We start from the raw sequence: 25,207 nt of genomic DNA on the forward strand, positions 1-25,207 counted from the left end.
TTTTACTATTCGAATCTTTCTATAATTCAAACTAAATTTTCGGTCACCCTAAGCTGTTAAGTAATATAAAATAGTCTCTGTAATTAGAATATTTCTCTAATTCGAAGAGAACTTTTGGTCTCGTGAAGATCGAATTAGAGAGAGTCAACTAAGAGAGTTGGTCTTTACAGAAAATCTTCATCGAATTACAGAAAGATTCGAATTACAGGAAGTATTTTATGCTAAAGGACCCAATATTTTAGTTCGAATACAATAACATTTTGGATTTGCAAAGTTTCGAAATAAAGAGAGTATTTTGATAAAAATCACGTACTTAGGAATCTTCGATTACAAGTTGACTCAAGGATAGTTGAACAAATACTTGATGGATAGGGCACCCCTGTGTCACAGACCCGATGGAACCCTCCCCCCCCCCTCCACTGGAAGAATTGGTCAAAAAATCGCCCTACTGTAATATATATACTCTAAATTTTAACCCCACTGAGGAATTGCACCCTGATTTTATCCCGGCATTGAAAAAATTACACTCCAAAACCATCCCCACTGGCTTTTCTGAGCTTAAAGACAAAAAACTTCTTCCCCATATTGGGATTTCTAGAAAAATTGCCATCCCACTGAAAGAAAAAGTTCCACCGGTGCTGTGAGACAGGGGTGTGTTTTAGGCAAGTGTTTCTAAAAAGCTGTATTATAAAGCCAAAACAAAGATACTGTATTACTTCGAATAAAAGCCCCGGACGTTTTTTAGATATTTTTGATTTTTGGAGGGGTGTTTATTCGAAGGGCGTTTTATTCGAGGGCGTTTAAAAGGAGGGGCGTTTGAATGAAGGGGCGTTATTCAGAAAGTAACGCAGATAACCAACTCTTATAAGATATGCTGTGTAAATATATTATGTAAATGATAACTCTAAAGAAACTTGTAATTATGAAACATATTTTTAGTACAATCATATAGTGATGCAAAAGAAAAAACCAAATAAACAACCCGGTAATTCTTCTTGTTTTTATTTCATCTAATCTCTTTTTGACCTTAAAAAACGTTTCCATTAATATCTATAACCATTTTACTGGTGGCTTCGAAGGTCTTCATATTTTTTGGTTTCTTAACTTTTAGTTTTGTCTCTGTTCTGATTTGTCACTTTTGTTCTTGTCGCGTTGCGTCCATTGAGTTTGTGAAATGATTCTCATTTTTGATTTGTATCTTTCTGACTTTAAAGGGACATTAAAGTAGTAAAATGTAAACATTGCGCGAACCACGTGTCATTAAAGAGAACAATTAAAATCACGTGTCCAAAACAAACTTGTAAAACAATTGAACAATCAAAATTAGCCATATTTGGTTTGATTTTTTTATTTTGACATGTGACATTTGTTTTGATTTTGTATCCGCTGCATACAGTTTGTTTACAAATTCACAAGTACTGTTATGTCCCTTTAAGCTTAACATTGTCTTTCTGAATTTTAATTAGCTTTTTCAGATATATGGGTGTATTAATCAATGAAATAAAAGAAGCGAATCTTTAACTTTCTCAGGTAAGAAAAAGTAAAGCCTTTAGAATATACGCCGTAGAATATACGCCGTAGAATTACGCCGTAGAATATACGCCGTAGAATATACGCCGTAGAATATATGCCGTAGAATATACGCCGTAGAATATACGCCGTAGAATATACGCCGTAGAATATACGCCGTAGAATATACGACGGATTGAACTTAGCGGTTTCTGTGTTTTCGAGTGGTATAGCTTTCGAAATCCAGTGGAAAATTTTACTTTCAATCTTTGGAATTTATAAAAAACGATAAAAGGGTAGCAAAAGCTCAAAAGACAATCTTTCGCTTTGTCATTCGTCGTTCTTCAAAATACCATGTTGACGGCTGTCATGAAACAAAGAAGAACATGGTACCCATTTGCTGCGAAGTTGCACTGTTGACGTTGTTGCAGATGTTTTCGTTGCAGTCACTGACCTTTATATAACCCTGAACCAAGCAATATCTGCCATCTTTGATTGGAGTTTTTTTGCTAAAAATTAACGTCTATAATTTCAAAAAACTCCGATCAAAGATTTTGCTTGGCCAGGATTGAGAAACTTGGTCCAGGGTATATAAAAGTCAGTGGTTGCAGTAAGACACCTAAAGATTCAGACCTATTAGTATTAATGTTACCCCGGGGGGGGGGGCACTTAGGCAAATTTGGTATGGAAACGTGCCACTGGCCAGGGACCCTTTTTAAGGTTCTGAAGATATCTGACAGGGCCCGAAATTTATTAATTTTCAAGATTTGTATCTGACAGAGTAATTTTTAATAATTTTCAGGGTGGAAATAAGTAATTTTTTCAATTTTTCGTCTACTTTTAGTACTCTTTGGTCACTTTTCACGGTGAAAACGGAAAACAATTTTTCGATTTTTCTTTCTGACAGGGTTACAAAATTTAGCAAATATTTGCATCTGACAGGGTCCATTTTCCAAACTCCAGTGACACGTCCCCCCCCTCCGGTGATGTTACTTAGCTGAGCTTTTTACACTCAAGGGAATTTGCCATTCGAATTCACGAGAACTCGTTTTTCGAGAAAAGCCGAAATAATTTCCCAAAAATCGGTAAAAAATTGCCTAAATGGACGGCAACTTTTCTTTAAAGGGAAAACTGACCCATTTAAGTTTTTTTTGAATTCACAACAGCAGCATTAGTATATGTGTGTGTCACGTGTCCTAAGTTCTGCGTTATAGAAGAAACTAAATAAACATTTTTTGTATACGTAAAATAACTCTGAGTCTTAAAAAAAATCATAAATCTATATAACAAAACTTTGGTTAAAAATCTATGAAGGGTTAAAATTTTCTTATAAAAATTGAATATACAGTGTTTGAATGTATCAAAAATACAAAGTTATGTTCAGAAATAATAAGCTTCTTAAATGAAGCGATAAAATCGAATATCGATTCCATGATATATAATTTCAAAATAAAGTATGAGTCCTGTGTCAAAGTTATCCATGTCAAAGTTACCAGTAATAATATATAATCTAGTGTAATGTTAATCCATTTCTGACATCCAAAATATTTGAAGCCTCTAAATTTTCATAGCATTCAGAGTCTTAAACCTGAAGATGTTCTTATTAACTTGGTTCTTATTTCGACCATTTTGTTGGTGCTCTGTTGAATATTCCGATTTAAAAATTAATCTAAAAATATCCCATTTTTTGTGTTTTAGAGGCCACAAAGCCTTAAAATGTTCTCAATTCGTAATATTTTAGCCATCGAAGTCATATTTAATCTTTTTTGACAAAAATGTGCACACCCTCTAAAATTCAACTAAACATTTATAAACATGATGGAAAAAGTCCGTGGATTATCGTGGATAATTTCTATTAATGGCTGTCTTCAAAACTCCTATGAACTGAAGCATGTCTCCTAACGTCAACTTTCCGGTAAAAAAGCTTTCCCGCATACACCACAAGAATACGGACGGATCCCGGTATGGCGTCTTTGATGAGTTAGCATATTCGAAGATTGTGAAAAGCGTTTACCACAAACGTTACACTGGTATGGTTTTGATCCAGAATGTGTGACCATGTGTTTACCGAGGTCAGACTTACGAAGAAAGCTCATATTACATTGGTTGCACTTGTATGATTTGGAGTTCTTATGGATTAATCGGTGATTTGATAAACTACTTGATCTTTGGAACCATTTAAGACAATATTCACATTGGTGCTTTTTGATCTCGTCTGAGGAGCTTACGTACCAAGGTGGTAGATAGCTCAATCCTGAACGGGGTAGGATACTCCGTAACTTTTGGTCGAGGATAATGCTTTCACATGATGGTCACTGCTTTTTTGTTTGTGTTGCCCGGAGGGGGATGGTATCATGTCTTCCTCCTGGTGGTAGCTCGAAGCAGGCGAGAGGGAGCCTGCTACCATATGGTTGTAGTTATGTGCGGATAGGGTGGATCTTAGTAAATCTCTGTGATAGTTAGATTCAGGTGAGAAGGGGCTTGATCCATCCTGACTGGAGCTAGACCGAGAAAAGAATGGGCTTGATACCTCATGGTGGCAGCTAGATGGTGAGAGGGAACCAATGTCCCCATGGTCTTTATCGCAACACGATGATATTAACATAGTTGGAGGGGACATTCCTGAATTGAAGGGTGTCAGGATTTGAATCTCAGAAGGTGACGATGTTGAGGTTCTACCCATGTCTGATCCTGTGAAGGAAAAGAGAAAGTCGATTTAGAATGGATTATGTAAATGATATAAAGATACAATATATATTAACATAAGCAGTTGTAGACCATGTCGAACTTATCAGAGGAAGATATTGGTAATTGTAATTATATTGTCTTTTAACGAGCGTTGCACTCCTTCGCATGTTTCCGACCTAAATCCGCCAGTGATTACAATAAAAGCTATGTAACTGTATGTGGAGAAATCAATTAAAGCTTCCGTATTTAGAAACAATCTGTGTAAGACATTTCCGTGATCGTTAAATATTTCCCTATTGTTATACTAGTAGAAAGATGTTTGCCTGGTTAGTTTATTGTTTTAGTCTTCGGCTTGAAGCTCAATAACTTTTCCCAAACATACTTTTTCCAAGTGTTTTGTTTGCCTTATCACCATAGAAACAGTCTGTAAACAAAAAGTTGAGACCAGTTTAGCTTCGAAAACTATCTTTACGAGGTAGGGCGGAGCATACAAAGGCTATCATTAGTGGAAGCAAAGTCGTTTAACGATTGTCTCTTTTCCATATAAGAATATAAGTCTTCAGCGCGAGCCAACGTTTTTATGAAATTCAAAAGCTCTAAGACATGCAATTCCTCGTGAATTACATCAAAAATGCCGAAGACAAGAACATTTAAGGACATTTTTAGAATGAAATCCAAAAGTGTTTATAAAATCTCTCTCATAAAAGAGTAACAAATTACTCTTTTGATTGACCATGTGGCATTTCGTGGTTTCGAACGCCCCGCCCTGGTCGTGTCTGGCACGGAATACAAAGAATGTTTTATTGCTTTTTGTTTTTTTATAAGAAAATCAACAAAACACATTTTTGCTTCAAACTTTTTGGATTTTGATATATGTTGTTAAACTTTCTTCGACCATGTTTGGTTTCTTACATCCATGTGTCAGTGACCCGTTGGGACCCCACCTAGACGATGCTATCGTCCGTTTAGAGGTTCAGTAAACGCGGAAAAGAGTTAGGGCGTCAGGGCGGTTTACGGGAAAAAAGTGGCGGTAGAGTTTTGGAACTGTAAACATCTCCGTCACTACTTACTCCACCCGAATTTATCACGCCTTCTCTCCTAAACTATTCCCTTTTTTAGTGATCTTGTGTAGACGATAGGATCGTCTAGACCCCACCACACTGCAATTTTCTTCTAAATTTCGTCACTGGTGGGAAAAATCCCTACAAATTCGTATCTGACCGATTAGAAATTCAATGGAAACAAATGCACTCCAAAACCAAAATTTCAAACAAAAAAACTTCCAACTGGATGAGAAGAATAGAATTTCTGTCCACATATATAAGCTCAACACTTTGTGTTTGAGCACTCTGGTGACAACAGCAGATTATGCTCGCTTACCCGAGCCGCACTGATGAGTCCTGGGAAGGACGAAACACGTATCTGCGGATAGATGTATCTGTACATATAGGAATTTCGATAGAAATTTTCACTCCCACTGTGGGAAGAAAGTTCCTCCGGGGCTATGAGACAGGGGTGTTTTCTTGGAATCTACATGTGTCTTAATTCGGGCTTCTGAATCAAATGTTCATATATTTTTTGACAAAACGTGTACCGCCCAAGCCGCTGAACTGTAATAATGTTTTAATCATCGATTTTTCTTTTCATTGTGAAAGTTTCTGAACTTTTGGAAAACCTAGGAAAAGATCTACTTCTACACTTTTAAAAACTTTCAAAATTAAAGATATGCACTTTTCAGTGTGTGTTGCAGAGATACCCATCTCTGATTTGATGACCTCGACATTACTTCAAAATCGAAGGAATACAGTGAACTTTGGTTTAGGTCACTAAAGAGAGTATTGTATGTGTGAATTTGGTAAACTAAATTTTTCAGAAAGTTAACCCGCAGGGCTTGTGTTTCCCTCCAAAAATTAAATCTAATAGCGCTCCGCAACGCATACGTCATAATTATTACTTTTCACTTTTTTTGACATTTGTACGAGTTGCAACCCCACAATAGCGCTCCGCAACACATACGTCATAATTATTACTTTTCACTTTTTTTGACATTTGTACGAGTTGCAATCCCACAATTCAACGCGGCTCAATTAAAGATACGTGCAAGCTGTTATATATCTTTTGTCAAACGATGCAATTGACGTGCAAAAGAGATTAGCGCAAAGGTTGATGGGATTGGAACTCGTACAAACACATCGAGAGTAATGATTATGACAAAATAAAATATATTTTAAGGTTCAGTGTGGTGCGCTATTGGTTGTAAATAAGTGTAAACTACCGCATCACAATCTTAACGACTTTATTTATCAATTTAAAATAATTAAAATGGCCTCAGAACTAGATGAAAACATATCACTATGGCTTAACTCAAAGTAGTTTGTTTTCCAATCGAAAAATTGATCTCATTGGTTGAAAAGTGTATCACATGACTCTCGGTTGCGAAGGATTGGATAGGCATACCATTAGAAATTAACGATGGATTCCCATTTTAACGAGTTTTCTATTCTTATTTGAAAAACATTTCTAATGATAATTGAATGCTAATTTCGAAGAAACTTGTAAACAAAAAAGTCGTTAACGTAATTGGCTTCATGCCTTTTGACGTCAATTCAAACGTAAACGAGGGAGCGAAACGAAAATGAAAAGTCTTTGAAAGCAAGCCAATGTATGTTGTTTATTCCAAGTTTGACAAAAAAACAATTATAACTGTTCACAATGGGTTGGCATTGGTTTTTTTAATTTCTTTTTGTGGAATTCTGGTAATTTTTGATTTGTCATTATATTGTTTATAAGTTTGTCGATTGAAGGAATCAAAAATCCACACTAGTACGTTTTTTATAAGGACAAACTATATGAGAACATAAGGCTTCGGTAACCAAAATCTTAAGAACAAGTTAAGAACATTTTAAGTCTTTAAGGACTCTAAAACACCCGATTTCTTAGGAAAAAGTCGTTAACGTAATTGGCTTCATGCTTTTTGACGTCATTTCAAACGTAAACGAGGGAGCGAAACGAAAATGAAAAGTCTTTGAAAGCAAGCCAATGCGTGTTGTTTATTCCAAGTTTGACAAAAAAACAATTATAACTGTTCACAATGGGTTGGCATTGGTTTTTTTAATTTCTTTTTGTGGAATTCTGGTAATTTTTGATTTGTCATTATATTGTTTATAAGTTTGTCGATTGAAGGAATCAAAAATCCACACTAGTACGTTTTTTTATAAAAACAAACTGTATAACAACATAATGCTTCGGTAGCCAAAATGTTGAGAACAAGTTTAAGTCTTTAAGGACTCTAAAACACCCGGTTTCTTTGTATATTACACAAAACTATTTCAAGAACAGTTTGGGCCTAAAACTCAAAGGGTAAGAATATCCATGATCCAAAGGCTTAAAAGATTTTGGTAAAACCTGTAGTTCTCCTAGTTGCTCTAACCCCTTAAAACTAGCTCTCAGTCCCCGTGAAGGAGGAACCCACTTAAACTACCCCCTATAAAGTTGAATTCCTCTGTGATTCGAAAATATGAAACTGCCCGTTTTTTTTATTTATAGAATAATGGAAAAGAATTCTTGAAGTCAAGTGGATAATGAAAAAATAAATTCTAAAAGGGTAATCTAAACAGATTTGTGCATTTTCCCCATTGTAAATTGAATAGAAAATGACATGTAACAGATGCACGAATTCTATGAAAAAGGCTAATGGTAAACTCAAGACACACTCATGCAAAGAAATAATGTTTCAAATTACCTGTATGTGAATTTCTTTTTCCATCAAATGTCGCGCGGTCACTTTCATCTTCTATTTCATATTTCAAACAGCATCCTTCCATCAGCGTCTCATCCTGCCAAGGGAAATACCCAGTAACCATTTTCTCCTCGATTCGCTTAATCAAAAAAGAACGCGGCATTGTTCTTAGATTTTTTGAAATTTGGGCCCGGGATTGTTTTTGTGTTCCTGTATATTGGAATTTTGAGCTTCGAGAGAATGTTGCTTATCCCTGCTTTCACACTGTATCAGGAATTTAATTTTCGGTCCTTTCAGTTAGCTTCTAAATTTATTAATGACCTTTCCAAAGCTGTGACAAACAATCAAATCAACTTTACGCTTCTTGTTTGGTTCTAGTATTCCATAGCACACTTTATCAGGAATCTAGTTTTCGGTCCTTCAAGTTCAGTCCCGTTTTCTCACTGGATTTCAAAAGCTGTGACAAACTATCATCAATTTCTTCCACTTACGGTAAATTTCAATCAAACGTGTTCATCAAGATATATAACAACTTTGCAGTATCTGGTAACTAATACACTTTGTATTGATCAAGGTCTAATAGCGAACTAAATATCTGGGAAAATAAATTCCCTGCTTATATAAGGGCACTTGCTAATTCTTCTTTCTCTCCCAGTGATGCAGTGATTAGGTAATTAACACGATGGTATGTCATAAAACTTAATTAAGCTTTTGTTCTTATAATTCTGTAAGAATCACACCTTTTATTAGCACACAAAATTATTTCCTACTTTGGAAGAAATTTACTATACGACTAATTATTCCCCTGTCTCACAGCCCCGATTGAACTTTTTCCCTCAGTGGGGATGAAAATTTCTATTTAAATCCCAATAGGGATTGATCCCAACCCAAAAGTTGAATGTGAATGACTTTTGGGTGCAATTATTTCGATTGAATTTTAAGAGGGGATAAAATTAAATTAAGTTAATTTGGCCCGAGGGAAGAATTTCGCAATTCAAGGTGTCTAGATTGATGGAAAACGCATCTAATTAAAGGATTATGTTCAAAATAAGGCCATTAATACGAGATTTTTCAAAGCTACCAACTTTTTTAAAAATTGTTTTTTGGGGGGAGGGCAAATGCCCCCCCCGGTTGCTACGGGCCTGCTAGGGATTCGAATTTCATTGTTTTAAAGTCAAAAAACGAATATTTCGCAGTGAGGATTCGTTTATCTAATTATTCTCGGCAGGGACAAAGATTGGAGTTAAATCATTTTCCACGTTAATTGGGAGCCTTAAAGTTTTCTTCACTTTGTGAGTATTTTTTTGCGATTTCTTAAGAAATTGGGTGAAGCCTGTCTGTCTAGCCTTATAATGTTCTTAACAGCTTGTTCTTTAAATTTTTGACCGCCGAAGCGTTGTGTTCTCATAAAGTTTGTTCTTATCAAACACATTTATATATCACATGCGAATGATTGACTGTTGAGTATCACTTTTTTTTAAAGAAATCAAAAATAAATGTTTTGGTTGCATAAGCGTCAACGTAATGATATTGATCAAGTTCCAAGATTTCTGCTGCTTTCTCATAGACACGTCTGACGCCAAAGGTTTTTCGATTTTTGCATAAGAACAAAACTATAAGAACAGGCTTCAATAGCCAAAAAATTAAGAACAAGTTAAGAATATTCCAAGGCTTTGAGGACTCTACCAGTACTGGACTCTACAACCCCAATTTCTCAGGAAAATTGACAAAAAATTTTCAAAAATGGTGAAAATAAAAGAACATTTTTAACCTTAAAACTCAAAAAGTTAAGAGCATCCGAATCCCTCAAAATTTGATAGAATTTCTTAGAAATAATGTGTATTGGAGATCAACAAATTATATACAAAAATATCATCATCTCCGTCTCATTTTTCTAGGAAAAAGATCCTGGGGGAGGGGTACTAGTGTTGCGAGCTGACGGGGGTGTGCCGCCCGACTTTCGACCCTCGCACTCTTAGCGTGACTAAAAAGGAGGAGAAATTTGGGGAATTTTACTATCCTTTTTGGGACTATTTTGACCAAATTTCGATCTTTCTGGGGCAAAAAGTTGAAGTTTACCTATTTTTCCGACCCTTTTATAGTGGGACTGAAATTTGATTTTTTCAACCAATGTCAGGATTCAAAAAAAGGGCACCCTTTAGGGCGTCACATACTCATACCCTTCACTTGCCTAAGTACCCTCCACGGGAAAGAGATGTCCACTTCGTGCGGACCAAAATATTTATTATTGAGGTACTCTGCACCAGTGACCTGGTAGGAGTTAAAAAGGGTAATATGAATGAGTTAGATCTTAATGGGGATATATTCTGGGAATCAAAAGATTGCAATCGAAACATTCGACGATGCTATCGTCCGTTACAGGGATAGTAAAGGCGGAAAAATGTTATACGTATAGAGTTTACAGCTGCTAAGGCGGTCGGTATACGGGAAAACTCTACTGGTTGTAAACTCTTTTCGGCAAAAAATCCCTTTTGTGAAATTTTCTTTAAACATTCGACGGCATCCTAATAAAAGCGAGAGAAAGTCGCTGATGGTAACGCTGATGGCGCATCGAATGGGCAACGAGCTCTGGCTGATCAGTTAAGATAAGAGACTTTCCGTGTAACGTTTCCAGACCATCTAAAAAGAACGACAAAAAACTATAAAAAGCGACAAAAAGAACGACAAACCTTAATCCTAACCCCAACAAAGGACGTCACATTTAGCCGTCCCAAACCCCAATCTTGTGAGTGACTACAACCCATACATATTCATTACTTTTTGTAATTTACGCTTTAACTACAAGTGGTTTTAAAGAACGCAAAATTACGCATGGGTATAAGTCTCTATTTGGGTGAGGTGGAAACATTAGATGAACTAACTCTAAAGGCCGGTCTCCACTTTCGCGCGACATGAGCGAAAACTTTTTGACGTTTTTGTAAGGTCATTGGTCAGTTGAAAAAGAAAGCAATTCCATTGGTCAAAATTGACGTAACTGATGAAAAAAGTAGAACTTCCTTCAACTTTTTTTTTGTTCATGCGAAACTTTTTTATGACGTAATCTTTTCTTCAGGCAAAAAAGGTTAAAAGAATTAAGAAAAAAACTGTTGCCCATTTCGCGCGAAAGTGGAGACCAGCCTTAAGGTGCAGGATGGTAAATCTTCGCTTGGGTAAGGTTGGTACTATTCTCAACTGAAGATTCTCATATGCTTTTAGCAGAGGAGATTAAGATTGTTTGTCGTTTATTAATAACAAGCAGACTGATATAATTAGCACAGTTATGTCATAAAAATGCCATCAAATCTATTTATAAGAAAATGCACTAATTAATGTAATGGCATTCTCTATTTAATGTGTTTTGAGGTGAGGTTAGATTTAACTTTTGATAAAAAGGGCAACTTACACCCCCCCCCACACTCCTTTCATTTTTTGGATAAAGATGACAGTACACCCCAACCACGATCCATACCTATTATCAGCTTTTTGATGCTTACTGATACTGGTAGCGATGAATAATACCATTGGCGTAAGATTACGTGATTCAAAAACGAAACGTCAAACTTCATTTGTTCCTGAATTTGAAACCATTGCATTGTAGTGTAACTTTGTAACGTCAGATTTTTTATGACGTATTGTTTTAAGAAGTGCCCCCCTCTCTAAGAGGGGGGACATGCCTCAGCCAACACCATCAGAGTAACTGCATTACCCCCCCCCCCCCCCCAATATTTTACAAAGTAATGTTTTTTACTTTAAAAAATCTTATATATATACTGTTTAGAGGAGTGAAATAAGGGTGAAAATTTGAAAATTTTCTTCATCGCCCAATAATGGTGGCTGACATATTTTTTTTGCCCCCTCAATTCGATTAGCATGCCTGGGGCTATGGAGATTTACACCCTGACCAGCGGCACATCTCTGTACCCCTTTTTACCCAACCCAGCTGGCACACAACGTTTTTTCGACGTTTATCTAACGTTCACAACGTCCATAATAACGTTAAATGAATGTTGAAATAACGTTGTGTGCCAGCTGGGGAAGTAGCCACCCCGGGTACACCCTAAATGGTCAGTGCTTTCTCTACGGATAAAATATCATCAGTATCTCGTATCAAGAAAATTCCACTCTCACCTCACATTCAATCAATTTCATTTCGCGAACGATCTGACAGTGCTGAAATTTTACCTTTCACAGGGCATGTACACGCTTTTTATAAGAATACACTCTGTAAGAATGTCCATGATGAAAATGGCCAAAAATTAAGAATATGGTAAGAATATCACCATCATGGAATTTAGCAACTGAACCTAAAAATGCCGTTTTTAATGCATTTTAACCTGTAGATTGCCAATTTTGATCTTAACCTAAGAATACACGCTTTTTTTTTATAAGAATACACTTTATAAGAATGTCCATGATGAAAATGGCCAAAAAATTAAGAATATGGTAAGAATATCACCATCATGGAAATTAGCAACTGAACCTAAGAATGCCATTTTAAAGGCATTTAACCTGTAGATTGTCAATTTCGATCTTAACCTAGGAATACCGTAAGAATATTTTTGGATGATTTTCGCCAAAAAGTTAAGAATATCCATGATGAAATGAAAAAACACCATTCTTATAAAAAAAAAAGCGTGTACCGTAAGAATATTTTTGGATGATTTTCGCCAAAAAATTAAGAATATAAGAAGATGATGGAATGAAAATGCACCATTCTTATAAAAAAAAAAGCGTGTACCTTATCGAGGAAAACTTCGTTGGAGCCGCGCCGGTTATTACGATACTGTAATTATTGTCTCTGTTTTATCAAAAGATGATGAATATGTCATAAACGTCTGCACTCCCTCATTATTTTTGCAGGGATCTCGCTTCGAAAATTTTCCCCACCAAAAATTTTCCCCGATAAAGTAAGTGAATTAATCACAAATTCAAATATTCGTAATAAGCCTAGATTAGTCAGTTATTCCCCCAATTTTTTCGACCCTCAAACCTAAAACTATTATAAGATTTTGAGAGATTTAGTCTCGAGTTGGGCCTCGAACACACGAAAAAAAACTGTTAAGGTATAGTGTATATCAAGAAAAGATGAGAAAAAAGTCAATGGATGATTTTTTTCAAAACCTTAGTTAGATCCTTAAACTAACTAATCTCTGATAATTCAAAGACTAAAAGATCCTCTGTTTATTTCAATGTTAGAAAACTAAGTCTCTAATGGGACTCGAACACACAAAGTCTAAGTTTTTGTCGTTTTTGTCCCAATCTACTTTTAGAGAGTCGGTATAATTAATGTTCAATACACAAAAAAAGACATTCTTATCTTTGTACATATTTTTAAAACGAAAAGTAATTTTTTTCAGCTTTATATAATATATAATAAATTGTATAATATATAATATAATGGAATAATATACCAATAATGTTAATGGTGATAAAAGAGAAGAAAAAAAATTAAAAAGATTTTTTCAAAAAAACTTATCAGGCACAGACGAGAATCGAACTCGCGATCTTCTGTTTACGAGACAGACGCTTTACCTCTAAGCTACTGCGCCCTGTTAGTTGCTAAAAACATTTGAATATTAAAACCACAAACTGTAGTATTTTCGTATTGACCAATCAAAATCAGACATCATATAATCCAATCCAATTGCGAAATCTGATTCAATTGTTTAGTTTTTGTTTCTGATTTATGATTCTCTCTTCTAATTGAATCGGCTTATTCATCGACAAGACTACACGTTTTTTTATAGGAACATTCAAAATTTTTGAAGCCTTTGGATGTTCTCAACTTTCTGATGTTCTTATTTTCGCCAATTTTTTGAGTATTTTTGTCCATTTTCCTTTGTCCATTTTTTCTTATAAAAAAATGTGTAATCAACAGCCACATACACGTTTTTTTCTTAAAGAATAAACCCAGAATAAACTATATTTAAAGCCTTTTACATCCGGGGGTACTGCAGGGCCGGGGTGGGTACTAGGGTTGTAAGCTGACAGGGGGGGTGCCGCCCAACTTTCGACCCTTGGACCCTTACCGGGACTAAAAAGGAGAAAACAAAGGAAAAATTTGACAAATTTTGACCTAATTTTGATCTTTCCGGGGGTAAAAAGTTAAAAAAATTTTCCATTTCTCTGACCCTTAGTGGGACTGAAATTTGATTTTCTGATTTTCCGACCCTTAGCGGGACTTTTGAAATCCAAAAAAAGATACCCTTATAGGCGGCAAATACCGTACCCTCCATTTGCCTCGGGGGGTACTCGAGGTTCTAGGGTTAGAGGATGAGGGGTATGTGCGGATGGGACCCTCAAAAGCCGACCCTTAAGCACCTATTTCTGCCTAAGCCCCCCCCCCCCTGGGTTTATATCCTAAGGGAGTGGTCAGAAATTATCTACTAGGGGGGAGTGGAGGATATTTTGAAAAATCCCAAAAAACTTTCGCACCCCCTCCCCTAGCCTGGAAAAAAAATTCGAACCCCCCCTCATAAGGCCCAATATTTTTTCGCACCCCCCTCCCTACTAGAAAAATTTTTACGCAAAAAAAGAATTCATACAGATGCGGTACAAAGAGTATTATTTGTTTGTATGACAGTTTTTATGTCAAAATTAGGTAAGGGAGATAGTTTACCCTTGTAAAAAGTTGAGTATATAGTCCTTTAAGATTTCGCTATATGCACGACGGAATTTCTCTGAAGTAAACAAAAGAAAAAAAACCCTGGTGTAAACGTCAATCAAAATGGTAAACGAGTTATTTTCTCTGAGTTTCCCTAAGTTTTGGGAGAAAATTACGGCTTATTTTCCCTGGTACACAATCTTCTTACATTACGGAGGCATCTCAATTACTCAAAATATCCTGAGGGGCCACCATGGTTGGCCCCGAAGGGAGAAAATTTTGAACATCAGGTACTCAAGACCCTAAAATACAAGCTATTCTGAATTCTCTGAGTTTGAAATTTTCCTATAAACCTATATTTTTCAGGTTTTCCAGGGTCTGTCAAAGCTCTGTGTATGTAATTTATAAGAATATTAGTAGAGACTAAGGAGGCACTACCGGTTTGCGCCGACGGGAGAAAATTTCGATGTTTTTCACCACCATTTTAGCTAAAAGACAAATTTCTTTCTAAAAAGTACTTTTTCAAACCACTCTGATGAGCTGTGAAAGCTACTAATCTACTTCCCTCATCTCATCTAGCTCAATGCTACAAACCAAAAGGGCAAGGCGATGATGCCCAAATAATGTTAGTATGACATGTAGATATATGCAATAAAATAAATTCAGAGTTGTCGGAAACTATGAAATTAGACTTCCTACATTTTCTCTTGAGTTGCCCAAAAGATTTGGAACCCCCCCCCCCCCTAAACCCTCAAAAGAAATTTGGAACCCCCCCCTAAATCCTCGAAAAAAATTTGGAACCCTCCCTAGAATCCTCCACCCCCCCCCCCCTAGTAGATACTTTCTGACCACTCCCTAAAATATTAAGAAGATTTTTAAAGGTTTTGTAGACCCTAAAGGCCCCTAAAGGTAAAACACCCAATTTCCTTTTTTTTTTTTTTTTTGCATTTTTCGAAGGCTTTGGGGCGACGAAAAGTTTTTTTCGCGTTGGTGCAATCCCGGTGTAATAGCAACATTGTAACATGCTGGGAAATTGTGCTCCATCATCTCACCAACACAGGAAAAAAAGGGATGGAGGGGGCTGAGGCAAAATAGGTGCTGGGTATATGTGCAGACGGTAAGGGCGGTTTTTTCATCTTTTAAAGTCTCTCTAAGGGTTGCAAAAGTCAGAAAGTCTTAAATTAGTCTCTCTATAAGGATCTGTTTTTCACAAACTCGAGTTAAGGAAGATTCAAGATTCAAGAGAAGAAAGTAAAGAAATTTTTCGAAAGTATTGGAGAATTCCTTTGAAAATCGAAGACATTTTTGTGAAAATGTCTCTCACTTCACTTTTTTTAGCAAATTCTTAGGGTCACCTTTTCAGTAAAAGTTAGTCTCTATAAGGGTCGCCAAATATACCCCAAAAGTAAAGTAAAAGTCCCACCCTTGGAAATACTTTGAAAGGTGAAAAAACCGACCTTACCGTACGCACATACCCGCAGCAGCAATCCCCCTTGGTGAAAACAAAATTATGTCATTATTATGTAACTAAAATGACACATAAGTAATAATTATTACATCGATCAAAAAAGCCTGATCATTTCTGATAATTTTCAATTTTGAGCTTTCAAAAATACTTAAAAACGAGTAAAGACCCTATGGGCGGTGCTACCATTATCACCAAACGACGGAGGGTCTGGGGTTATGACAAATGGACCTTACGTGGGACTTGCTTTTTGAAAATTTTGCTAAGACTTCCGAAAAAAAGTGACCCTGAATGAATGGGACTCAAACTCCAACACTTTGCTCGACATCTTCCACTTTATTCCAAAATTCCCCAAATAAAATATCCTATCCTGGGGGGGGGGGCACTCATATGATCTGGCCTACGTCGTGTGCCGCGTGGGGTTGTTCAGCATTCCAAAATACACTGTAAGGGTGTGTTTCTGTGAGATTGCACTGCGAGGGTCGAATTTTAAAACAAATTCAAAATAATTGATAAAAGGAAAGGTTTTTACTTCTCGTTTGTTTGAAAAAGTTTCTATTGTCTGATAATTACAGCTGACAAGAATAATTTTCTCAGTTTTTCTTTGAAACAGAAAATTTCTCAAGCCTCTTCTTTCACGCAGATTTACAGCTGAGAAATATAGTGCACTATAGGGTTGGGTAAATCAAGAAAAAAGTGCACTGAAAGGGTACCTTTTCAGCCATATTGAACTGGCACTGTAAGGGTACGATTTTGAAAAGCAGATTTTGCGCGGCACATACAGTCGTTTCGAAATCGAGTGCCCCTCCCCCGGGTATCCTATGAGGTACTGTTTTTCTATTTTGTAACGTAGCGGTAATGAAATTCAAAATAAACGTAAATAACGGGTGTTTTACAGATAAGTTTGTTTTCATAAAAGAAAACTTTCATTAAAAAGTTATTAATGTCCATTAAATACAGTAAATAAATAGAATCACAAAGTGCGCAAAAAAAAAATTCCAATAAATTCGAGTGAAATTTCAAGAAATAAAGAACTAACTTACAATTGCACACTCCTGTGTGGACCTGTGTCACAGACCGACTCACTGGGACCCCAGCCCCACTGCGAAATTGACTTTGATTTCGTCCCCATTCGAAATTTCATGTTTAAAAATTGCACTCTAAAACCATCCATCGAATTTGTGACCTTAGATTAATAGAATTTCTATCCCCATTAGAAATTCAATAGGAATTTTTATCCTCACTGAGGAAAAAAGTTCCACCAGGGCTGTGGGACAGGGGGTGTACAAAATTTAGCTGGGAAGTACTGAGACAGTTATAGCAATTCTTGTTTCACATATTTCTTCCATGACACCCAGCTTAGAGACCCAGCTGGCAACAAATAACGTTGTTTCGACGTTTATTTAACGTTCACAGCGTCTATATAACGTTAGATGAACGTCGAAACAACGTTGTGTGCCAGCATTCACCTAATATCCATTGTAAACCATATCCAGTCGCCATCATCTCCAAAACATTGCATTGATTCATTAGACATTGTAAATTTCTTTCCATCTGAATTCACAACAATGTTCTTAAAGGCTCTTTCATCGACGCTTACATTGGCGTCAGAAAGAAAGCCGTCAATAGGGTCCAGGACCATGTCACCATAATGAGCATGGAAAGCCATAGAGTATTTTGGGGGTCGGTCATCAGTGAGTCCCAAAAAATAATCGAAAGGCTTAAAAAGCGGTGCCGAATTCAAATCATAAGCCAAAGAGCTATTTTTCTGTCGGCAATGCAGGAGAATATAGTCGAACTGTATCAGACTCTCCAGAGCTTTCATAAAGGAGGTATGAACTCTAATACTGCCAGTGCTAACTTGAGAAATATCAAGTCCATCTTGTAGGTCCTCGCCTTTGATTTCTCGAATTGGGAGAAGGTTTGCAGAGTTTAAACTTGTAAGTCTTGTATCTTGACCTATAAAATCAAAATACGTCCATAAAATTTAAACTCAATTTCATTCAGTAAAGTAGCATACCGATCAAAACACCATCTTTTCTAAGTTTGATTTTTACACTGAAGCTGGACCTACTATTTTGCAAAACCACAAAATTGCAAAAAACGAGAAATTTGTCCACTATTGTAACTTCAAGTCACTGAAACAGGAAGTGGTTATGTTTTTTTCTTTAATTTTTTTTCAAATTTCCAAACATTTAAAGAACTGACTATTTACGAAAATATAGCAATGGACTTTTATTTCAATCTGGTGTTATTGTAAAGACAACGCGGGGAAAAGCGTTTTGAATGGGAAATAAGTGGCTTCATTTCTCATCCAAGAGTTTCAGTTTAGCCACTTCGGTGCAATGAGACAACCCGTGTCACAGACCCGCTGGGACCCCTGCCCCACTGGAAGATTTTGCAAAAATTTCATCTCCGGTGGAAAAAATACCCTGAAATTTCAGCACCACTGGGAAATTGACTTTGATTTCATCCCCATTCGAAATTCAAAAATTGCACTCCAAACCCATCCCCACTGGGTTTTTTAACCTTGGAACAATAAAATTTTCATCCTCATTGGGATTTCAATAGGAGTTTTTATCCCCCACTGAGGAAAAAAGTTGCACCGGGGCTTTGAGACAGGGGTGTTTTAATCTTGTCAAAATTACGGAATACTTACTTTTACAGAGTACTTTGATTTTTCTGTGGTCATTCCATGGATGAATATGATATACTTTCCACAGATGTTCGATTTGAAAGTGATGAAATAACGATCGGCATGACTTATTCCGGCCAAGTAAAATGTCTAAAATTTAAAATAGTGTAGTGTATTGTTTGTGATTGATGTTGCAGAGTGCTCAATGAAAACCAGAGCCAAGTAGAATATTAAAAGATATTTTTCATCAGAAAAAATAAAAGAATACACTAAAATTTTAAAATAAAAATCTATCAATTTTTGTTCTCGAACCTTTTTGGTATTTATACAGTTGAGTCTTCATAACCAGCTGGCACACAACGTTATTTTAACGTTCAAATAACGTTATTTGGACGTTATGAATGTCACATGGACGTTGTTTTGACGTTGTGTGCCGGCTGGGTAACTTGAACCTGCACGAGGAATGAAAATTTTTCCGAGTTAAGGAAATTTCGAGTAAGGTTTATAAGGCATTGTTAACTGAAATTATTTCAGAAAAAAATGTAACAGAGAAAATTCACACAAGTACTGTCAAGAATATTTTACCTTCGTGGATAACTTCTGGTGGGGCTGGTGGTGGGGCTTCTCCTATAAAATAGATGAAAGATATCCAATTTCAGCCTCCATAAAACGTTTATCTAACATTCATAGCATACATCTATGTAAGAAGCCCCCAAGCGGTTTGCGTGATGACGTGATAGAGACTTTTTTGTAGCGTGATTACATGATTTGGAAATTTTTTTTTCGTGATTGCGTGTTGAGAGGTCAAAACGTGAGGGTGATTTGAAAAAATTTTGAGCTGTGAAGCGTGGTTAAGACTTTTTTCAAAGGGATGCGTGATTAGCCATTTTTTTTTGCTGATTTGCGTGATCGTGATCGAAGACAAAAAATTGCGTGATATCGTGTTCAGAGTTACCGCTGGGGGGCCTCATATAACGTCGTATAAATGCCTTAAATAAGCAGCATACTTACTGAGGAAAAAACACCATCTTTTTTCAAAGTGTGATTTTTACACTGAAGCTGGGCCTACTATTTTTGTAAAACCTCAAAATCGTTAAAAACGAGAAATTTGTTCATTATTCTAACTTCCTGTTCCTTTTTTTTTACTTTTTCACTTCGAGGCAAGATTACTCCTATGTTTAGTGTTGAAAGAATAGTAGTTAAAATCGAATTAGAGAGATTGGTTAACTTTTTTTTTCTCGGTGTTTTTAACCCGGCCTGGAAGCCTTTTGTTTATTTTCATTGTTTCCTACTTGAACTTGCGCTTAAAAAATTAGTTTGTTTTGCTCACTTTTTAATCACATGATTAAGCCTCCAGACCAAAGTTTTTATACGGACTAAGTTTTCACGTAAAACAATGCTGTCAACAGTGTATTCATGATATGCACCGCTGCAATGACTTCAGGAAATTATGCAACTTTTCTGTTTTTGTTCCACCCAATACGTCACTTTTTCTATTGTTTAAGTGACGTATTTGGTGGAAATTTTTCAAAAGTTCTCAGAAGACTCTCCAGTGGTGCATATCATGTATTACCAGGACCAGAAAGTGTTTCATTGCAATGTTGACCAGTATATGGCGGTGAACAATTGATGCATTCGTAAGTTTTGGTCAAACGGTTGGGTGAACAAATACTGCCATGCTCGCAAAGATTCATTTTCTCCGTACATGGGTTCTGAAAGATAATAAAACAATTTTGGAGATTATATTCGTGTGTTTACATCTTCAATAGACCTTTTAATAAATTACGTCACGAGTAATACTTACCTTGTTTTCAAAATATTCCTATGGTAATTAATTCTCAGAGAAGCCATAAAAAGGTGACTCTATTTATAAAAGTGTCCCTTAAAAACTCAAGGGATTTAATCGCCTTGGCAATGGTTTCAAAACGAGGCAGTCGTAGTACTTAAAATAATTTATGAAAAAAAGGCCTCTACATCAGTGAAAAAATATGTGGCAATTTCTTGAAAATCCCTTTTTCCTTAATATCAGTGTTGATGCGTGAGCTTTTTCTGGCCATCAACATTAGCGAGTTTTTGTATTTACTTTTTTGAGGGCAGTAGAGTGACTGAAGCGGTTTGGAATAACCCGCATTTCTAGCGTAAAATCGAAAAGTGCTGATTTACCGTCGTCCTCAGCTTGTCAAGATCTAGTCAAATTAGAACCTTACCGTCACCGTCGCAGAAAAATGCACATACATAAACTGCTCGGTATTGATACTAGGGGGGGGGGTTGTACTTTTACGGTGTGACGGGATTGGCCCTTTTTTAGTACGGTATTACGGGATTTGACGAAAAAAGAGACGGGAAAACGGTATTTTAAAATCAGATGGTGACGGTATTTAGGTACATTTTTGCCCTGTACAAGCCGGTGTGACGGTGTTATTATTTTTCCAATTTTCGGGATTCCGGGATTCAGCAAAAATTTTGACGGGAAAACGGTATTTCGAACCCCTACAAACCCCCCCCCCATACTAGGGGGACTAGGATTTTTGCCACAATATTTAGTCACAGATTGTACTGTATTTTAAAAATGCATCGATAGAGTTTGGAAGAAGACTGCTAACTGGCTACTGTCTGTAAACTATCTATAAAAAAGTAGAGTAAATCACGTTATAAATTTCGAATAAGACCATGTTAATGCAAGATTCTATTTTTCTTTACCTTTCAATGTTTTGAAGAAAACTCCCACATATTATTTTTACGGCATTATTAAGCTTTATTATAAGATCTTGTGCTATTTGTTTTATTTGAGGGCCCTTTGTTTTACAATGAACAGAACTACCGTTTTGCTACCACAATATATAATCATACGCTACTTTGAAAGGTAAATCCGTTTACAGATTTTCTTTGGCTTGGAAATTATTTCTTGGGTAAAATGTTTCATTCTAGGACTTTATCAAGTTATCTAATTTTGCTGGTTTCTAAATTCTAAAGGAATATGTAAGGGTGTTAGACTTGTTGTCATGAGCCCGACAATAGTTTTAAAATCGTCTGTACAAACAGTCTACCGGGTGCTCCATAAAAAAGTTCTCTTTAAAACTAATTTTCTCGAAATCTAAAGATTTTCAAAAGAAACGTTTTTATTTCATTGGAAATAAAGAAAGATAAACTTAAAAGTTGATGGGTCATTTATTAAATTCGACTCATTAGATCAAAAGTTATGCTAGATTAAATAACTCTCTGAAAGTGCTCAAAAATGTTAAAAATCGACCTATCTAATGTTTTGTGGTACACTCGGTATTTTGTGTGATAAGATAAGAGAATAAGATATCAGTGCACTCACCCAAACCTCATAGGTAATACAATCGCCACCATAATAATACAAAACCTTCCTTGGATTGGCTCGAAATACTTTATCATAAATCATACAGCTCTGGTCAGGTTGATTCCACGTGATACAACTTGGTTCATCCATGCATACTTCAGCACATCCAACCTCTGTTTCGTAAACATCTCGAATGGTGTCAGACCCCATCATACAGCCTTTGAAAAATGCCAAACAGAAGATACCTTGAAGGTTTTATTTTTACATATACTGTAAGCTCTAGTTTAGATGGCCGACTTTCTACCCTGTCTATCCTAATTGTTAGAGTAGGCGCAGAAAGTGGACACAAAGTTGGCTGTTAAGATCTATGCTTGAAAAAATTGAAAAAAGTAATTGCATTGAAGTCAAAAGAGGGCATTTTTACATAAATGTCCGTTTCATATCAGGACAGTGTCTGCCTATTGTTATATCGATTATATTATGCTGATATAAGCAAAAAAAGTGTTTTTCTTTTCCTCTTTCTGACCAATCTTGCTCCACATCCGTGTCAATGCAACTATGGTTCTTACAAGGATTACATCTTATCTAATTCATCCACAGCCTAAAGCTTTGAATATCATGATATCATACAACCTTTTTCAGAAAGTAAACAAAAATCCTTAACCGTGATATACTTTAACCGTGCAAACTTTCGCGAACAGAAACTTTCGCGATTTTAAATGTCTTAAAAAATTATAGGAAGGACCATTCGCGAAAGTTTATGCTTGCGAAAAATTCTTGACAAAATAGAAAATCTGTAAAACCTCAACTTGAATAAAATGTAACTGTTATGGCACTTTTTAGCCTGCTAAAAGACTAGTAAGTCAAAGGACAAATGAAGTATCTGTCCCTCTAAGCCATTTTTTCATGTGAAAATTCTCAATTTTACATCTTGATTCGCGAAAGTTTATGATCGCGAAAAAGATTTTTTCGTTAAATTCGCGAAAGTAAATGTCGTGAATTTCGCGATTTTTCGTCCTCGCGAAAGTTTCTGCTCGCGAAAGTTTGTACGCCTAAAGCATGCGCGATTAAATTAATTCAAAAACATTGAACATTGTAGTTTGCGGACCGTTATATACGAGGTTTATGACAGGTAGTATTTCCAGAGGCAATATATTGTGTAGATTATGCATTGAACTGCTTCTAATACACCTTTTCGACCATAGCCGCCAATTGCTACCCTGAGTATCAGAGGTTAAGTTTTCAAAGAATATATTAACCTCTGAAGACCAATAATAGAAATTTTATTGCGCATGTGTCAATCTAATCACTGTAGAAAGAATCAAAGATGAAGAGCAAATATTACCTTGTCAATGTCTAGCAGACTGTATCAGTATGCAGTTTACTATTTACGAATTCCCCAAAAACCTTCAAGTGTAATTGAAGTGAGTTTCTTTCGAAAGAAATCTTTTACATGATCCCCAGAAGCCGAAGAGGTGTACTTAAACTATAGATCCTTACCTGCTTTTATGTTTTTAAAACGCATCGTCTTCGTAGTGATTAACGCTGTATGTTTTGATTGGACGCGCGATGTATGATTTTGGAAAACTGGATCCCACATTTCTCTTGCTACTGATGCTTGCCATAATAAATTCCATAATATAAAGACCAACAACTGCAAACGCGATGATTTCATGGTGAGGTTAACGGAAATATTTTTGAACAAGAATTTACACAATAAATTGAAGTTGAGATTACAATTGTTTGATACTCAAAGTTTCACGCAACTTTTCGTTACGATCTTCAGTTTATACTATATCTTCTACTATACTAAAAATCGTTTCAAGTTTATAGAAATATGGCTGCTCTGCACTGTAAAGTCTTCGTCATGAACGTATCTGTCATATAAATGTAGCGTAGTATATTTTCTGTAGAAAGTTTCTGTAGAAATACCTTGATTTTCTTCTTTTTACAAATATTGAAGTTTAATGATTTTTAAAATCATCAACAATGACTTTACTTAACTTAAATTTATTTATTTTGACTTTTGCTTGCTGATTCGTTTTTTCGTGACGGCTTTTCTCTTTAGTAGTTATTTTAGATTCAATCCATCAATCTGTCAATAAATTGAAATTTGTACAATCCCTAATTCAGTATTAAACATAACCGCGATACAAAACAGTTCGTATTTTTCAATTGTTGAAAAATGAAGGTAAATTGTCTTTTTTTATAAGAAACAGGAAAGTTAAATGAAGCTTGGATGTTCTTATTTATAATGTTTACAGACCCAAATGTTCTTCTTAGTGCGTTGTTATCAATAGATTTAGTTTCTTTACTTAAATGCCTATCACCGGCCTAAAAATAAGCATTCTCACTGAGAATTTTGCCGGAATTTCGCCTAAGATTGTCCTTAATTTGTTCAAAGTTCAGCCTCTTATTCTTTCTATTAAAACTTTTCTTATAAAAAACGTTTGGTTCACCATGGCAACAAAACATAATCGTACTGAATCACGTGTACATGTACATTTAAAATGGGGCTGAGTACACGTTTTTTTTAAGAAAATTATGAAGCTCCCTGGTTAAAAAAATTTGGCATCTGGTTGTGTTTTTCACAATTTAGCTCCTGGATTTTTTGAATAGATTGTCCGCTGGAAAATTGTATGTGTTTTTCCAAGAACAGATGTCTTTAAGGCGACCCCTGGATTTTACCCGGGTGTTTTGAGGAAAGTCTCTCTTAGATTTATCCATAAAATTTACTCTCCTGAAAAAAAGAACAGATAATTCAAAAAAATATGCCGGCGGCTGCTCTTGACTGCATGAACCTTTCTTTTGTCAAACATCGATTTTCAAAAAATGTCAATCAAATTCAAAGATCGCAGCTGTCAATCAAACATAAAAAACTGTCAATCAAATTATGAGATTGTGCTTTGTCAATCAATCGTTTAACCTGTCAATCAAATGCTAAAAATTATTTCATAAAATTTAAAATCTTAAAATACCCTTTTGAAGTAGCTGCTAGAAGGATATTCAAAAGTAGCCTCCCATCATTTTTCTCCTGGACGTGTGCAGCCCACGCTACCTTGCGTCGTGTTACTACAGTCTCTATTATGCTTTTATGCTTACCGATAGTTGGCATCCTGATTAGCGTTATAAAGCCTGGGATAGACAGGGACAAGGTTAGCGTGTACAGAGAAATTCTTTATTTCTTTCCACTTAGCACTCTTCTGAATGTCGGGTGTGCAGATCGGAGGATCATAGTAGAAACATAAAAACGTAAAAAATTA

At 35.9% G+C, this 25,207-nt stretch overlaps 1 protein-coding gene and 1 non-coding gene across 2 annotated transcripts; both read right to left on the reverse strand.

Moving 5' to 3' along the window:
• Nucleotides 1-13,413: 13,413 nt before the first annotated feature.
• Trnat-cgu (transfer RNA threonine (anticodon CGU)) lies at nucleotides 13,414-13,485 on the reverse strand. Its single transcript has one exon. It is a non-coding gene; the product is annotated as a tRNA-Thr (tRNA).
• Nucleotides 13,486-17,432: 3,947 nt separating this feature from the next.
• LOC136821834 (uncharacterized) lies at nucleotides 17,433-23,554 on the reverse strand. The gene is made up of 6 exons (XM_067078059.1): nucleotides 23,445-23,554; nucleotides 21,963-22,162; nucleotides 20,214-20,352; nucleotides 19,226-19,267; nucleotides 18,665-18,790; nucleotides 17,433-17,964 (listed from the first exon to the last, which is right to left on the reverse strand). The coding sequence occupies exons 1-6, from the start codon at nucleotides 23,542-23,544 to the stop codon at nucleotides 17,471-17,473; spliced, it is 1,101 nt and encodes a 366-aa protein (XP_066934160.1). The 5' UTR covers nucleotides 23,545-23,554; the 3' UTR covers nucleotides 17,433-17,470.
• Nucleotides 23,555-25,207: the final 1,653 nt, after the last annotated feature.

Source organism: Clytia hemisphaerica, unplaced genomic scaffold (assembly GCF_902728285.1).
Source record: "Clytia hemisphaerica strain Z4C2 unplaced genomic scaffold, Clytia hemisphaerica genome assembly, whole genome shotgun sequence".
In the NCBI taxonomy this organism is placed as follows: domain Eukaryota; kingdom Metazoa; phylum Cnidaria; class Hydrozoa; order Leptothecata; family Clytiidae; genus Clytia; species Clytia hemisphaerica.

What these genes read in the sequence shown, in the direction of transcription:
- LOC136821834 (XM_067078059.1), bottom strand. Translation starts at nt 23,544, where the DNA reads ATGTGGGATCCAGTTTTCCAAAATCATACATCGCGCGTCCAATCAAAA. An exon ending in GTATTACCTATGAGGTTTGG is followed by an intron (nt 20,353 to 21,962) that starts GTGAGTGCACTG and finishes ATTATCTTTCAG; the next exon opens with AACCCATGTACGGAGAAAAT. An exon ending in AATCAAAGTACTCTGTAAAA is followed by an intron (nt 17,965 to 18,664) that starts GTAAGTATTCCG and finishes TTGATTTTATAG; the next exon opens with GTCAAGATACAAGACTTACA.